Source organism: Saccostrea echinata, unplaced genomic scaffold (genome assembly GCF_033153115.1).
Source record: "Saccostrea echinata isolate AGI-Se365-2 ecotype Australia unplaced genomic scaffold, CSIRO_AGI_Sech_v1 ptg000045l, whole genome shotgun sequence".
NCBI lineage: Eukaryota > Metazoa > Mollusca > Bivalvia > Ostreida > Ostreidae > Saccostrea > Saccostrea echinata.
In genome coordinates, this window is record NW_026889794.1 from 1,271,501 (window position 1) to 1,287,954 (window position 16,454).

The 16,454-nt window shown below is 32.8% G+C and overlaps 1 protein-coding gene across 1 annotated transcript; it reads left to right on the forward strand.

Moving 5' to 3' along the window:
• The first annotated feature begins 307 nt into the window (after window positions 1-307).
• LOC133201610 (uncharacterized) lies at window positions 308-6,195 on the forward strand. Its single transcript, XM_061337403.1, has 4 exons — window positions 308-493; window positions 1,518-1,688; window positions 5,901-6,010; window positions 6,091-6,195. The coding sequence occupies exons 1-4, from the start codon at window positions 310-312 to the stop codon at window positions 6,193-6,195; spliced, it is 570 nt and encodes a 189-aa protein (XP_061193387.1). The 5' UTR covers window positions 308-309.
• The last annotated feature ends 10,259 nt before the right edge of the window (window positions 6,196-16,454 follow it).

Genomic DNA, 16,454 nt, shown 5'->3' on the forward strand with positions numbered 1-16,454 from the left:
CACTAATGTCAATAAACGATGATCTTCGTTAGAAAAAAAAAATACTAAGACATGTATTAACCCTATTCTGTGAAAAAAAAAAATAAATAAATAAAAATAAAAATTGAGGCATCCTATATATTTGACATTTTCGAGCCTACTTTTAGAATGGAATTTGTTTAAATGTCATCTACATGCAATTTGACCGTCTGTTATTAAAAAAATTGTAACTTTTGATTCCTTGATAGTATAGACGTGGTATTTTGGTATAGATATAAGAACTGTAATTTGCCTATGTTCAGTATTATTTCATTCAACTTCCAGGTCACCATGTCAGATGTGGTATTTGGATTTTTTGCCTGCATTGCATTTATTGTTATAGTGGTCTTTAATGTTGGAGTTTTCACACCCAGCTGGCTAACTGTACATGAAACACCAGTAAATTCTTCCATCCCTTCAAAAATATGCCATTATGGTCTGTTTCACAGCGTAGATTGTCCAAACAATGAAAAAGGTAAGGCTTTGTAAGCTTTATGAGTAATACACTGGAAGTAAATACCTAACATCTAAATTTATTGTTTTAACAACAATGATAAACCTTTAGATTTATAAGTTTTTTATGACATACTCTAATGAAGATAATAAAAATTTGCATTCGGTGGATTCAACTTCCTACAAACTTTCAGAGGACAGGTCACAATACATGTCCTAGACAAACAATCAAATATCAAATATGATGTTAGAAAGAATTAGCTCAAAGCCAAACCTCAATTGCACTTAAAAGATCAAGGTTCGCTTTGAGCCCCTTTTAGCCCTGTGATTTTCTGAAAAATTAAAACTGCTTAGTTTTAGTTTACATTGCATTAATTTTAAATTGGACTTTTGGGACTGCATATCTATTGGAGATACATGGGTTATTTTCCCCAGATTTTGAACATTTCTAAACGGTCGAGTTTAAACGTATTTTTAATACTTCATGGGACAGCACAGCCTCTGATCCAAAATATGCGATTATGTAATGATAGAACTATTTGTGAAGATATGAAAGATATTTTATTTTTTTAGACCGAGGGGTGTGCTTATAATAATTCTTTGCTGAAGGACTAAAATACACCTGTTTTCTGCAACATTCAAAAAGACTGCAATTTAACAAAGCCTATTTCCCAATACCTGGACTCTCAGAAGAAACTTTGTTATAGGAAATGAAAGCACTTTATTTTGTATTGATGTTTAAAATGGGACATGGGGTGTTTTTAAATAAATTTATCTACAGTGCTATTATATGAATAAAATGAACCTTACTCTTCAATTTAAAGAATATTATTGCAAAGGTACATTTTAAGTTATTACTTTTAATTAAGTGATGAAAATTAAAATTTAAATAGCTACTTTCTCTTTTGCATACAAATGCAAGCGATTCAACTTTCAAGTCCATATTCTAGTGGAACGTAAACTTCTGGTGATATCGAAATATGTTACGAGCTTGAAAAATACAACCGAACAATCGTTAGATAAATTTTCATAACTTTATTTTGTAGCTTTTGACTGGACAGTTATTGCACTAAACATAGCGACATCTGTGAGTCTGACGATTATCCCATTTCTCTGGTGTATTTCATGCAAATTCTGGTGCTGCAAAGGGGACTACTCTGACGAAACATGCGCAGAAGGTTGCTGCAGTTGTTACTCGTTCTTTTATTTTGCTGGAGGTGAGAAAGGATGATACATGTACATGCACTAATACCATCGACAATTGTGAAGTTTTTGTCCCCCACTTTCACTGAACACTTTCATTCCCGCGCGATATCTCGAAATTTTACATAACAACTCCCTATGGCCTTAAGGTGATCTTGAGGTCAAAAGGTCAAAGGTCAAGGTCATAAATTCTGTCTGTTTTAACACTTTCGTTTCCGCGATATCTCGAGAAGCCTTTGAGCTTTTGCAATAATTTAAGATAACAACTCCCTGTGACCTAAGGAACACCTTATCGATTTTGAGGCCAAAAGGTCAAGGTCGTAAATTCATACATTCTGTCTGTGTGTAACACTTTCGTTTCCGGGCGATATCTCAAGATGATTTTGAGCTTTCGCAATGAAATTGTTATTACATGTAATACAGGTTGTCGGTGGACTTTATATTCTAATTACATCTATTAGAACTGTTTAATAAAGGCTAAATTAGACACCATGTAAAATTTTGACAATATCGAACGTGAATATATAGACATATATATGTGGCCTAATGTTTGGATTTAATTTGCTTTATAAGCAAGCGTTAGCACAGTTATTACATATAATACAGGTTGTCGGCGGACATTATGTTCTAATTACATCTAATAGAACTGTTTAGTAAAGGCTGAATTAGACACCCCATGTTTCTTTTTCTTTTGTTGAAATGTTTTTTTTCGATTTTCAAAATGATAGTATTCAACATATGAAATGAAGAAGTTATGACGTCTGGAGTGTGCAAACTTCTCATAAAATCATTATTACAGTGTGATAAATATTTTATATAGAAAGAATATTCTGAACACATATTAAAGAATAAGCAATCAAATCTATATATCCATATTCACATTTTTAATTTGCTTCATTAAACATGTATTCATTTAATAATTCTGAAAAATCTGGTGGAAAGGGGGGGGGGGGGTTCGGATCTGCGCATGCTCTTCTTTTTTCCTTAAGCGGGGGCACAGATTCTCTGAATTAGCTTAATAGAGTTAAGAAAGACCTCTTATGTTTGAGTTCTATGGTGATACAACGTTAGAACATTATCACAGAAGCACTACATCAAAATTTGTATATTCAGATGAACTAATCAAAATATCAAGATCTCTAGAATCGAGTAGTAAATTGAAGAATGCTGAAATACAAGAAAATACAAAATCTCGATTGCATGATATTGTTAATTCTTAAAAACTAACCTCAACATTCCTTTACGAGAAATTTTTTTTTCTTCTTTTTCTATACAGTTCCAGCCTATTTCTAAGTTGTTTTTTTCTTCAATAAGGCATGATTTCAGCTAATAAATGAGTAGGTCTTCTTTAAATTATGATTTCAAAAGCTTCAGTAACTTTTGTAGCATTTTGTCTTGATGAAAGACATTTAAACTATTGCAGGTTTAGTTTTCGTGGATTGTTAAAGCGACAAGTGGTCATTTGAACGTATTTTCTTTGTAGAACGTCTCATTATGGCAGATGCACGTAAACGTAAATTACACTACTTGTTGAGATTCTTAACGGATTGAGGCATAAAAATAGGACCCCCACAGAATATATTAAAGGATAACTGCACTTAACGCTGGGTTTTGGGTCTTTTTAGTCGCTTCTGTTGCTTTTATATCTTAACCTTGTTTCACTTTCGTATATTTTACTAAAGAATTCTGTCAATTTGGCACCAAAATTTAAATATTAAATGATTTTAGACCGTGATACAATAAAATAATTTTATGTTTTTTGTCCTTACTGTTTTCCAGATAAAGAGAATTTACACTTACCTGCCCTTGATTAAACATTAGGTATGCATGAGAGGTGGGGCTCATGGCCGTAGGAACCGGGGGGCACGGGGGGGCCGTGCCCCCCCCCCCCAATAATTTTGCCGATATATAGAATACTATAGAAAACATAGCTACTACGTGCTTGTGCCCCCTCAATAAGAACGTCTGATGACCTTTTTTTTTTTTTTTTTTTTTTTTTTTTTTTTTGCTTGTCAAGGAATTTTGGTAGTTGATAGTGCCCCTCAACTGAAAATGTATGATTGTGCCCCCTCCTACGGGCCTGGGGCTAACATTGTAAGAATGGCTCTAAAATTAGACTAGATAAATTACAATAACGTGTATAAAAATACGAGATTACTCTTTCCCATCTCTCCCTTTATTCTGTATGGCACAAGTACACTATTAACAAAGGTTTCAAAACGATATTAACAATATCAGCACGCCCACGTGAGGAAAGACTATTTTGAATTGATGCCTGACAATTCAACGTGTTCGAGCACAGTGTCCTAGTTAGCTTTACAAGTCACGTGACGGAATTTAGTATTCACAGAGTTACCTGAGGTAAGAAATCACGTGGGAAATTATAATATTCAACATGTCACAGCCCTTGGTTACAACAGAGAGAGCAAATGTAAGAGGAAGCAGTTTTTTCTCTTTTAAACCATGAGCGCATGTTTGTGTATTGATCTGTTTTTGACACAACATTATTAATGCAAATATACAATCGCCGTTAAACGGAGAACAATAGACAAACATGAGCTGACTATGTATAAAGTCAGCGAAAAAGTGGGCGTCCTCATTATCGTACGGAGATTCAAGAAATTGTAATGACCTCTACCTTTGAAAACAGCTTCGTACTTCGAAAATACATACTTTTATCTAATGTAATTACGTAAAGTTGTAGCTTAGATGTTGACCGTTTCTGCAATTAAAAGAAAAATGCTTGCTTTGAAAGTTTATTTTGTCGCAAATTTTAACATGCCCGTAAGTGCATTCATCCTTTACAGTACACGTTGTGACTTTTGTTGTTCGGTGTAGAAGACAGAAAGGGTTGGTTATTTTTTTAGTCACCTGAGTCACCCAGGTGTTTGTGTGTTTGTCTGTCGACGCGCATCGTTCGTCGGTCGTAAACTTTTGAACAATTTCAGCTTCTTCTCCTGAACCACTAAACCAATTTCAACAGTTTTGGCATATAACATCAGTGGGTAGAGGGGTACATAAAATATGAATACCATGGTTCCTGCCCCCTGGGGCCTGAGGGGTGGGACTAAAACCATCAAATTTAGTGCTATCTTTAAAATTCTTCTTCTTTATTCATGGACATAAAGCAGTCAAACTGTTGGCATGATTGTATTAAGCATTCAGCTCTCTACCAAATTGTAAAATTTATGACCCCAGGGTCAGGGGTTCTAGGGCTCTAAAGGTCATGTAGTGAAAATGCATAAATTCTTTAAAAATCTAGATATTAAATTAGCATACAGAATAATTGCATGTTTATGATGAGCAAGGGTGCCTCTTCTCATTGTGAAATTCTTGTAAAATTCGTGGCTCCAGGATCAGGAGTTCTGGTTCTGGTCAATCTACAAAATTGTTGAATTGTTGGGTACTCGTACATTGTGTACATATTGTGAACCTTAGATCTCAAAATCGGTCGGACGGGACAAGTACTCTATAGAAATGCTTCTACTTGAAAAGCACTTCTATGCAAATCGAATCAAATTGTGTTTCATGCATTGTCCTTCAGTGAACAACCGTGCAACTATTTTGTTTATTCCAGTTTTATTTAGCAAAATTGAACGTTTAAGAATAAAATAAATGTTATTTCTGATGAGAAGATTGAAAATATGTGATTCAAGAAAAAAGGACTGGCTTATTTTCTCTTTGATAAATACGAGAGAAGATACTTCAAAAGTTACCAATTTCTAATTTCTAATTTGAATTGTTTTCTTTTTTCTGATTTCAACATTTTTACGGGTGCATTAAATTAAAGCATATTTCAATACATAGTAGTGTAAAATCAGTTTAATTCGTTGGTCAATGTTCATGAAAACTAAAAATATTTCGTATAGACGTAATTTCGAGGATAACATGTATAGAAAAAGGTTCAATGAACCATAATGTTGACAACCTTATGACTCATAGGTAGGGGTGACCCATAAAATCCACGAATATTGGTTGTCCACGAACAATATTGATTCCACAGTAAATAATGCTTAGTACCTATATTTTGGAATACAATAAAGCAAATGAAAAAAAATGGATGACTTACTACCATCTTGAAATCCAAAACGAGGCTTCAGAGACGCCTTAATTGATTGCAAAACACATTACAAATATATCTTACACGATAATAATGTAGGTAACCAAGTAGCTACTATATTCACGGACCCCTTAGGTGCCTAATTGAATAAACACGTGTTTTGTAGGTTTCCTTGGTTTTGCATCAACGTTAATTGTTGTTTCAAAATTTGATCACGACCAGTTGGGATGGTCTTTCTTTCTAACAGCGGCTTCATCTTCTGTGATTCTGTTGCAGGTAACAAAATAATGATAGACATCTAGATTCATAAAATAGTAAAGTTACAATGATATTTTAGAGAATTCTTTACTTTTTAGGTAGTACTTTTAGTCACCTACTTTGTTTGCTCACGAAACATGAACGAAAAATGCACAATATTCCTTGTCTACAGAAGGCGGCATTCAAAATATGAGCGTTATTAGACTATGTAAATATCCAGTGTTCCAGAGCAGTTTCGTTTCTGACAACAAAATCATTCTCAGATTTAACTGTATGCAATTCATCTAAAACACTTATAGAAACATGAAGAGGACAATTTGAGAGATTAAAATCTTTATTGCACAAAAGATTGTTTGAATTAAATACCACTCAGTCCCACCCCTTTCATGATACAGTCAGATGGACTATGAGCATCCTAAAACAAAACAAAAATTTATAATTTAAATTTGGTTTTCAGGCACTAATTTGCTTTTGTTGATATGAATGAATCCATGATTGATTTGTAGAATTGAAATATACTGATGAACAATGCACATGTATATATGTGTAAAGTAAAGATTAACCATGATAATTGTTTGATTCTGGTATGATCAATGTAAAGTTATCGCTGTGGAATTTTCGTACTACTACTGATAACGATGTTTCCATAACTACTTTTTGTTAGTTTTCTGATAACACAATCTCTATTTATAGGTTTGCACTACCCCGTATGACTGTTGTCCCAGAGAAAAACGTGAACAATTTAATTTTTTTTTTGTCTTTCACTAATATTATAAATATAAACATTCGGTTGCACCATAATCAACACTTAAATATTTCAGAAAAATAGTTATATAATTAAATAGTATTTCTATCTGAGGTAAGCAAATCTTACAAATTTATTGATTTGTTCAGGAATCGTGCGTCTTCAGAAATTTGTTTCAATCGTAAATTCAATACTGCATTTGATTTGTGTCATTCATTCGTTACTATCTCTTTTCCTGTATGAACAGGAGTTACACACCGCTCATCTCAGTACTGAATGACAATTTTGTGCATTAGACGTGTATTTGTCATTTATGATGTTGAATTGATGCATTTTCCTGCATTAGTAATCCAGATCATAAATTTTGTCACATTATATTTTCGTGTAACTCGGTTATAAAGAAAGTATCGCTGGAAATACTATGTTTAAAAGCAGTGCGCCGACCACCGATATTTAATACAATGTACCTTTTAAATGCTGTCTCCTCAGACATAAAGCACTACAGCCTTGTAATATTTTGTTAAAATGACTGAAATATTATTTCCCAACAATTTAGCATTGAATTCTTACTTTTAGATGTCCTCGGTCCTATAACAGCATGCCGTGCCGATAAATTGATTATTTAATAGGGTGATTATTTTTAATTAAATTTAGCCAAACCAATATACATTTTGGTGTTCCTAAAGTATTGAAAATGCATATAGTTCGTACTGTGTATTTACCGTGCAGTGACAAGGTTTATTGTGTGGTTTAAGGTATTGAATGTTGTAGATTTCCAATGGATTTCATTAAAGATATACACGCTATAACACTGAAATTGGAAATTTATTTATTTTGTTTAGCAAATAAAGTTACGAAAATACTGTAAATTACACAATTGAAAATGAACGCGTTAGAAAGATCTCAAATTATAATTATTTATTTTCCTACTAGGAAAGTTATGCTTCTATTTAAATTTATGCGTCATGTAACACCGTCGCTACTTTTAGATTGATAAACAAAAATGGCGTCAAGAAAACGAGGTAGGCCGCTTGGTATACAAATAACTTTTGACATTGATGACACACATCTAATGCTTAAAGATACTTTTCTTTAAAACAACCAGTACATGTATTAACCATTTACTCTGTAATGACAAATATTAACCTTTTATCTATAATCGTAGTCAAAATGCAACGTACCTCGTCGTCTATGATTTCCCGCGGACATGCGTGTCTATATACTGTTTACGCACTTCCTTATTCAATATTCATGAAAAGGCTGAATTCTTAATTGCATATCTTGCTTAATTGTTATGTAATTACAACGACTTATTTAGTAAAACTTTGCGGAAAGTAATTGTTTTTTTATTACACATCATGTTTCTCAAATCATTTAATCATTTTGTTTCACATTAAAATCGCTTTTATATAGCGTGTATATCTTTAGGAAATTTACACTGAATGTAAATATTATGCAAATAATGAATAATTTTTGGCAAACAGTTTATAAAATACAGTGTATTTAAAAAGTTCACGTTATCTGGCACAACCCTCGTACACTATTACGAGCTGACATTAAACAATTATAACATTTTCAAATATCTTTTGAATCATTATGATGGACTGTTATTTACTCTCATGCATTGTATTTATATAATAAGAAATAAATTCTTAGTTTGAAAAAATGAATTTGTGTTCGATTGTCTTTTGAATACATTGTGTATCAATTTGATATGTACTTTTTAAATTTTCATTAGTGAGTTTTCGAATCTGGATTTTGCCCCAGGAATATCTTCTTTACAAACCACATAACGTATGAGAATCCAAAGTCGCTTACAGGATATATACAGATAAACACATGACATATGCGTGATGTTCTAGTAACAAGCTCTTTATTTGAAATACAGTCAACTCGACATCTGGGCATTTGGTAAAATGAAATTTTGCAAGGGAACAGACAGTAAAACGATCAAAGGTAGCATATATACAATAGAAAACAATCTACAGTGGGAAGAATAAATACAATATGTCTTATTAAACAGGACAACAGCTATACATCCCAACAGTTCATTATGCAATGTTACTCTCTACTATCAGTAAATCTGAAACTAAGAAGGAAATATTTCAATGAAATATGAGAAAACGAAGAGTTATCAAGCTCAAAAGTCAATTGAAACAATACAAATCGCTAGCAAAGCATACAGGGACCTCTTAAAACATCAATGGTGGGATTAGGTGCCATGGCAGATATCCATTGAGTATAAATATTAAAATGAGAATGATAAAATTTTGGGTAAAGCTGTTGAAATGTAAAGAGACAAAATCGTGTCATATTTTATATAATTTTTTATACAGCTCATCAATGTACAACACTGTTAATTGTAGCTTTAAATGGATTGAATGTATACGAAGTATTTCACAAGAATGTGGATTTAATTATGTCTCTATGACGCAGAGTGTTCACAATGAAAAATGGTTTTTGATTGTAATTAAGCAAACGCTGATTGATCAATTTAAACAAAACTGGAATTCAGATTGCGATACATCTACATGTAGTAAAGGCAAAATTTACAATTTGTTCACTAATAGTATTTTTACAACTAGAAACTACATGTATTTAAACATGAATGTGTCAATGAATATTATAATTACATTAGCAAGATTTAGAACTAGTAATCATAAATTACCGATACTTTCAAATCAAAGATTTTGTACTTTATGTAATAATGATACTGGAGACGAATACCATTATGTCACGTCCTGCTTTTAATGATTGTAGAAAATTGTATTTACCATCAACATATGTAAGTCGACCAAGTGCTTTTAAATTTAAGTTTTCAAATTTATTTTCATGTTTGTTTGTTTGTTTTTTTTTTTTTATTGTTTAACGTCTCTCTAGAATTTTTCACTCATATGAGGACGCCATCACTTGCCGATGGAGAGCTACAAATTTTGACCTATACTCGGCACTCAAGGCCATTGAGCAGTGAGGGATCTTTTTCGTGCCAACACCTACTGCGACACGGGACCTCGGTTTATACGGTCTCACCCAAAGGACCGGTCTCCACGTCCCACAGTGGGATTCGAACCCGCGACGTAAGGATCAACTCCTTACTCCGCGACTCTAGAGCGAACGCTCTAACCACTGCGCCAGGCGGGCGACTATTTTCATGTAAAAGGTATCTGTCATCAATAACCTTTGTAAATTCATCAATATAATTAATAAGAGAGTTACCCTTCCAGGTTAATGAAAACTGTACACTCTTGCATCATGCATTTTGTTTGATATCGTTGTTGTATTTTCGCTATGTTGTTTTATACAATAAGAGAATAATTTGAATTGAATTGGATTGGAGTAAGCATTCCCTGTCGACTGGTCACACCCGCCGTGTGCTCGGAAAAATCCGTCCACAATTCAGTGTGTAATTAATGGCCTAATAATTAGCATGAAAAACGTCAGTCAGCATTTGACTTTCTGACAAGGTCATTGTGTCGACCATAGAACTTGCGCAATGATGACTTCAAACGAGGCTGTTGATATTCTTATTTCATTAACTTGTTTGTAAATGGCTTGCCTCGTTTTGGAAATCGTTAAGCATGAAAAAATTGAGAGAAAAAAATTAATACATAAGTTTGGCAACTCAAATATATATTCTAACGCTATTTTGACTCGCGTTCTTCCTCCATATTCATTTATTTCTGAAAGCATTATGATTATGGTAAACTCTAAATGCCAATATTTAATAATCAATCACTCCCATGAATGAAGCGACAAATCGTCTGAAATGATAAATAATATAATTTAAATATTTTGTAGACATTATTTCGTATATTTCCTATGCTGATCAAACTTGAATTGACGATGAAAAAGATGGATGATTTGGATTCTGCACATGACAATATAAGCGACTAAAGGTAATGATTCATATAGTTTGGCTAAAAAAAATTGACGACACCTTCTTGTCCATTAATGATTCGCTTGCGTTCCTCGAATTTTGCTATGAATAAGCACATACATAGCCAAGACGATCTTTTATTTATTTATTTTTGTTGTTGTTGTTAACATCGTTTGAGGTCATATTGCACTAGTGTACACTCCAACACGTTATCATAAATATTTTGATTCGGTTCTTAGTGTCCTTTAATGTTCGTTTCAATTTCTTGAATATGTGTTTTCTTTGCTTTCCATAATTTATTACAGGTAAGAACACTCGACAATTTAAATCAGTGTGGTGCATATTGATATCTCCAAATATCAAAAGTCCGACGTAGTCTTTGGGGTTTTTGCCACAGTGGCATTCGTTGTCGTAGTCCTCTTTGATGTTGGAGTTACTGTTGTAACACCTCACTGGGTAACTGTAGAAAACTTTACTGCGAATTCTACAAGAAGTTGTACTTACGGTCTATTATACAGTCTGGATCGTCCCGGACTAGTAAGATCTGTATAACTATTAAAGACAAAATGGCTATAAAGGCAATCGTTTCTTTTTTGTATTTCTTAATGTTCATTAATTTGCCTATCTAAATAGATTTTTTTTTAAAATCTTGTTCATCTCAACAACTGTTGATCACAGAAGATATTTTTCTCAAAATTCTATCAAGTAGTTTTGATGCCATATCTTTCTTCTTAATCATTAATCTTTTGGGTTCGGTGAACTTTGTTCTCTTAGTGAAGTAAAAATAACCCTATTGACCTCATAGAAGTTAGTGCAATGAGAAAAAAATGAATTCGAATAATAAAGCAACGTCCCTAGGGTAAAATCTTTCTTTCTTTCGACTACCAGAACTATGTATTTTTTTTAAAATATTTTTAAGCCAAATTTCATCGATTGAAAAGTATATTCATATTCGGTTTTTATATAGAAAATTTCAATTTTGAGCGTTTATAGAGTACTTGTATGATTTTGGTGTATTCACATAATACTCCATTTTCGCTGTCTGAACAATTTTAACTTCAATGAAGTCCTTTAAATTCTTTCTTTAATTCAAAGAAAAAAAATAATCTCAAAATCATGTAAGTGTAGCCGAGTCTAGGTTTGGTTGAATGGAGTCAAATTATCTTAAATACTGAAAATCTTTCCTTTAAAGTATGAACACCTTGCAGTGTAAAGAACATACTATAATTCCAATAACATGATTGATCGACTGTAGTAAAATTTCACAAACTGATTATTATCGTATTACCAATCGATTGGATGTTTGATTTCAATAGAATCAATACTACTGTATACAGGGAAAATTTCGCCCCCGTTTTATTTTCGCCCCTTTCGCGCTAGACACAAGTGGGCGAATTTAAGACGGGGCGAATTCAAAGAAAACAGTTTAACTTCTTAAACAAAACTGTGACGGGGCGAATTTAAAACGGGGCAAAATTGTTTGCAAGTGTAAAAGTGCGAAAATAACACGGGGCGAAAATAACCCTGTATTCAGTACTTTGCATATGAAACACAAAACCCTGCAATACCACTAATATTACTGACCAATCACATTGAGTACAGCATTGTAAAGTAGTATGCAACAATAACAGCGTGTCAGTTTTGCTTGATCAATCGCATTGATTAGCATATTACTCATTGATTGGCTGTTTGGTTTTATAAAAATGCATACTACTTTACAATGCAATACTAGTAAGTGTCTGCTTGATATGCTTTCACATGAGGTATATAAAAATCTTCATTAGAGGATGCTCTGGTGTTGTGTGAAGTCACCATTGATCTTAAAAGTAAAAATTTCACTTAGATAAGATGGCGCACAACCATGATAGATGTTATACACATGGTTTAATCCGAGTTGTCGTACCCGGTCTTCTATATTTAAAAAAAATTAATAAACTAAGCACTTTATGGAATGTAAAGGAGTTAAATTCAATATATATCTTACCAATTTGTTTTGACATATTTGTAATTTCTTTTTCAAACTCTTTGACAAACCTGCATACCATGTACAGCAGACATAATCTAAATGACATTGTACAAAAGCAGAACATAATAGCATTTTACTTCTTATATCCAGCTTGTCTGTATAAAAAACGCAACCTGTTGTTAACTTTTTGTACAATGGACTCAATAATAAATTCTCCACTCAAACATTGCTCAACAAAAACTAAATATTTAACTTTTTCCATACAACGTATTGTATGTCCATTACACTCAATGTGAAAGTCTTGGACACTTGTAAGCTTCTTTCTTGATCCAAATAAAATACATTCAGTCTTCCCGAGGTGTAAAGATAACTTTTTATCTTCTAGGCAATTTGAACATTGTTAGAAAACAGCACTAAGTTTTTTCTGAAATAAAATCTTCATTTTTATGAGAAAATAAGATTGCACTATCATCAGCATATAAAATAAGTTTGCAGTCAGGATCAATACTGGAAGCCATATCATTGACATAGATTAAAAATTGTAGAGGGCCTTAAATACTGCCTTGCGGTACCCCACATTTTACTGGACCTGAATCAGACATAATATTTTCTAATTGTACAAAATGTTTTCTATTTGATAAGTAAGATATGAACCGGTCAGTATTTCTTAATCCAATGGCATTAAGTTTTTTTGCATAAAATTTCATGATCTATAGTATCAAAAGCCTTTTGAAGGTCCAACATGACCATACCTATAAACAGACCCCTTGAAATATTTCCTTTTATAAAATCATACAAATGTTTTAAACAAGTCTCAGTAGAAAAATATCGTCTTAAACCAGACTGAAATTCATATAATATTTTATATTGATCTAAATATTTAACAAATTGTGTATGAACAGCCTTCTCTAAAGTCTTAGAAACAGTATTAAAAATACTGACAGGTCTATAATTTCCAACATCAAGTGAGCTACCTTTTTTGTACAGAGGTTTGATTCTAGCTATTTTCATATCATCAAGAACAATACCAGAAGAGATAGAAAGATTAATCATATATGTCATAGGTATTCTCAAAAAGTTTGCTCCGTCTTTAACAAATCTAGTTGGGATGACATCCAGACCTGTACTTTTGTTGGGATTGAGTTTTAAAAGTTCTTTATAAATAAAATCCTCATTAACAGTTTTAAATATAAAATTACAATTTTCAACTTTTTTCTTCTGATAAAATGATAAAAGGTTACAGATTCAGTAATAAAAATATCTAAACACTTGGGTAAATTGTTTGTTTGTATGTTGTTTAACGTCCCTCTCGAGAATTTTTCACTCATATGGAGACGCCACCACTTGCCGGTGGAGAGCTGCAAATTTTGTCCTATGCTCGGCACTCAGGGCCATTGAGCAGTGAGGGATCTTTTTCGTTCCAGCACCTACTGCGACACGGGACCTCGGTTTATACGGTCTCATCCAAAGGACCGGTCTCCACGTCCCACAGTGGAATGGTCGCTGAGTCCAGTAGATATTGTGTCGAATTGCATTAGGTTTTCTTTTTTTCTAGTTTTCTTAAAATATGGTCAATAGTTGTACTTGTTTCACTCGTAATTCTTGTAGGTTTATCTATAATTTGCTGTAGGTCAAAAATGTTCAGGATCGGGACATATGCCTTATACAAAGGATCAAGTCCTTACTTCGCGACTCTAAGCACTGCGCCACGCGGGCGGCTTGGGTAATTTGTAAACAAATGTTGAAGCTACATTTGTGAAAAATTCATTAAAATAATTACCAACGGTTTTTGGGTCATGACACACTTTGCCATCTTTATTTAAACAAATTTTTAATATCTTGTTTTTGTTTATTTTTAAGTCTTATATCCTTAAGGTATTGCCAGAGTTTTTTGGGGGTTGTCCTTGTCTTCTGCAATTTTATTGGAGAAAAATTCAGATCTATTTTCTTATTTCTCTTTGTGTCTTATTTCTTAGTTCGCAAAAAAGTTTATGATCTTCTTCTGTCCTGATTTCCTGTGTTGATAAAGAGCATGGTCTCTTTCACTGATGAGGTCCAGAATTTGTTGAGTAATCCATGGATCGGTGCGTTGTTTAGTCGAACTCCTTTTATAGGGGCTATTTCATCTAAAACTTTATTAAAAATGCTTTGGAACTTTTCCAGGATTCATTCACACAGTTTGTAAAACATTGATTCCACTCTTCTTGTATTAATTTTTCTTGTAGAATTTCTGAACTGTAGTTCTTCAGTGATCTCAATTTTACGGTATTATGATGTTTAAAATGCCCTTTTGATATGCGCCGAGAACAGTAAATAATGGAATGGTCGCTGAGTCCAGTAGATATTGTGTCGAATTGCATTAGGTTTTCTTTTTTTCTAGTTTTCTTAAAATATGGTCAACAATAGTTGTACTTGTTTCACCCGTAATTCTTGTAGGTTTATCTATAATTTGCTGTAGGTCAAAAATGTTCAGGATCGGGACATATGCCTTATACAAAGGATGTGCTGGTTTAAAGGTAATATTAAATCACCAAAAATACATGTATATGTTTCATATTCAGCTCTCAGGGATTGAAGACTGCTTTCAAAAGCTTCCAAGAAATCAGATTGATTTGGAGGTCTGTAGTAAATTCCAACTTGTATAGGTTTTGTGTGTGGTAAGAATACATTGATGAATATTGCTACCAAATTGTTTTGGTCTGGTAATCGAGAAAATGCATACTTATTGAGTATGTATAGTCTACCAGTTCTACAACGATCTCTCCTAAGAATGGAGTAACCATCTATGTTTATCTCACTAACCAATACCTATTTCTGTGACGCCTATCACTGCTGGTTTAGATTTAGATGCTAAAAGTCGAAGTTTAGATATTTTTGGCAATAACGATCTGACATAAAGATAAATAAAATGCATTCCCTTTTGTTTAACATTCAAAATGTATGTCGCTCTTATCATTGTTGATTTTGGTTTCACTATAGTTAGGTCCTGGATTAACTTCTCTACCTCCTATGCAGAGTAGGATCTTCCAAAACGATTTTCTATGTGTGCATAGGCTAGGTTTATTTAATTTATTTGTTTTAAGTCTGAACCATTTAAAATGATAAGTTTTTCGTCAGGTTGACTCTTGGATGTTAGACTAAAATCAAACTGTTCATATGATTCATAGGTACTGTGTCGTACTGTGTCTTTATCATTTTTGAACGAAATGAGAAATTTCGCTGTTTTTACCGAGCTAAAAGAATTTGGCTGATGATTGAGTTCTTGAGTTTTCAGAAATAAATACTACAGTATTACCGATATGCATTTAGTTATACTCTCTATATAATTAATATCGGGAATTCATAAAACACAAAGACTTTTCACAATAAACTTAAATTAAACAGTTATGAATTAAGTTGTAGTGCGTAATGTGATTGATTGTACGATTGCTTTCAGGTTTATCTTAGTGATACAGAGATAATCGTGATAGCCATTTGTCGTTTTTATTGTTTATTTCGTAAAATTTATGTTTTATAGTAGTTCTCCGTAATATAATATGCTGTTAATACACGTACACAGTATAAATACTGATTATTTTTTGTAGTGCTAGATAACGCTTTGTACTGAATTTCATTAAATTATATTTTTAAAAAATCGTCTCTTTGTTTTCTTACGTAAAAGGTTCTTCAATAATAACGCTGATGATACATCCTGTTTTAGCATGAAGCACGTAAGCATGGCCTGGATAGTACAAAATCGCTGTGTTTCAGATAAATGCAATATGGCACATTTATTAAATTGTTTTATGATGATATTATGATTATAAACGATAAAGAGAACAACAACATTGTTTTTCTTAAAATTTATTGCGAATATCTTTCAAGAGTCTTAACA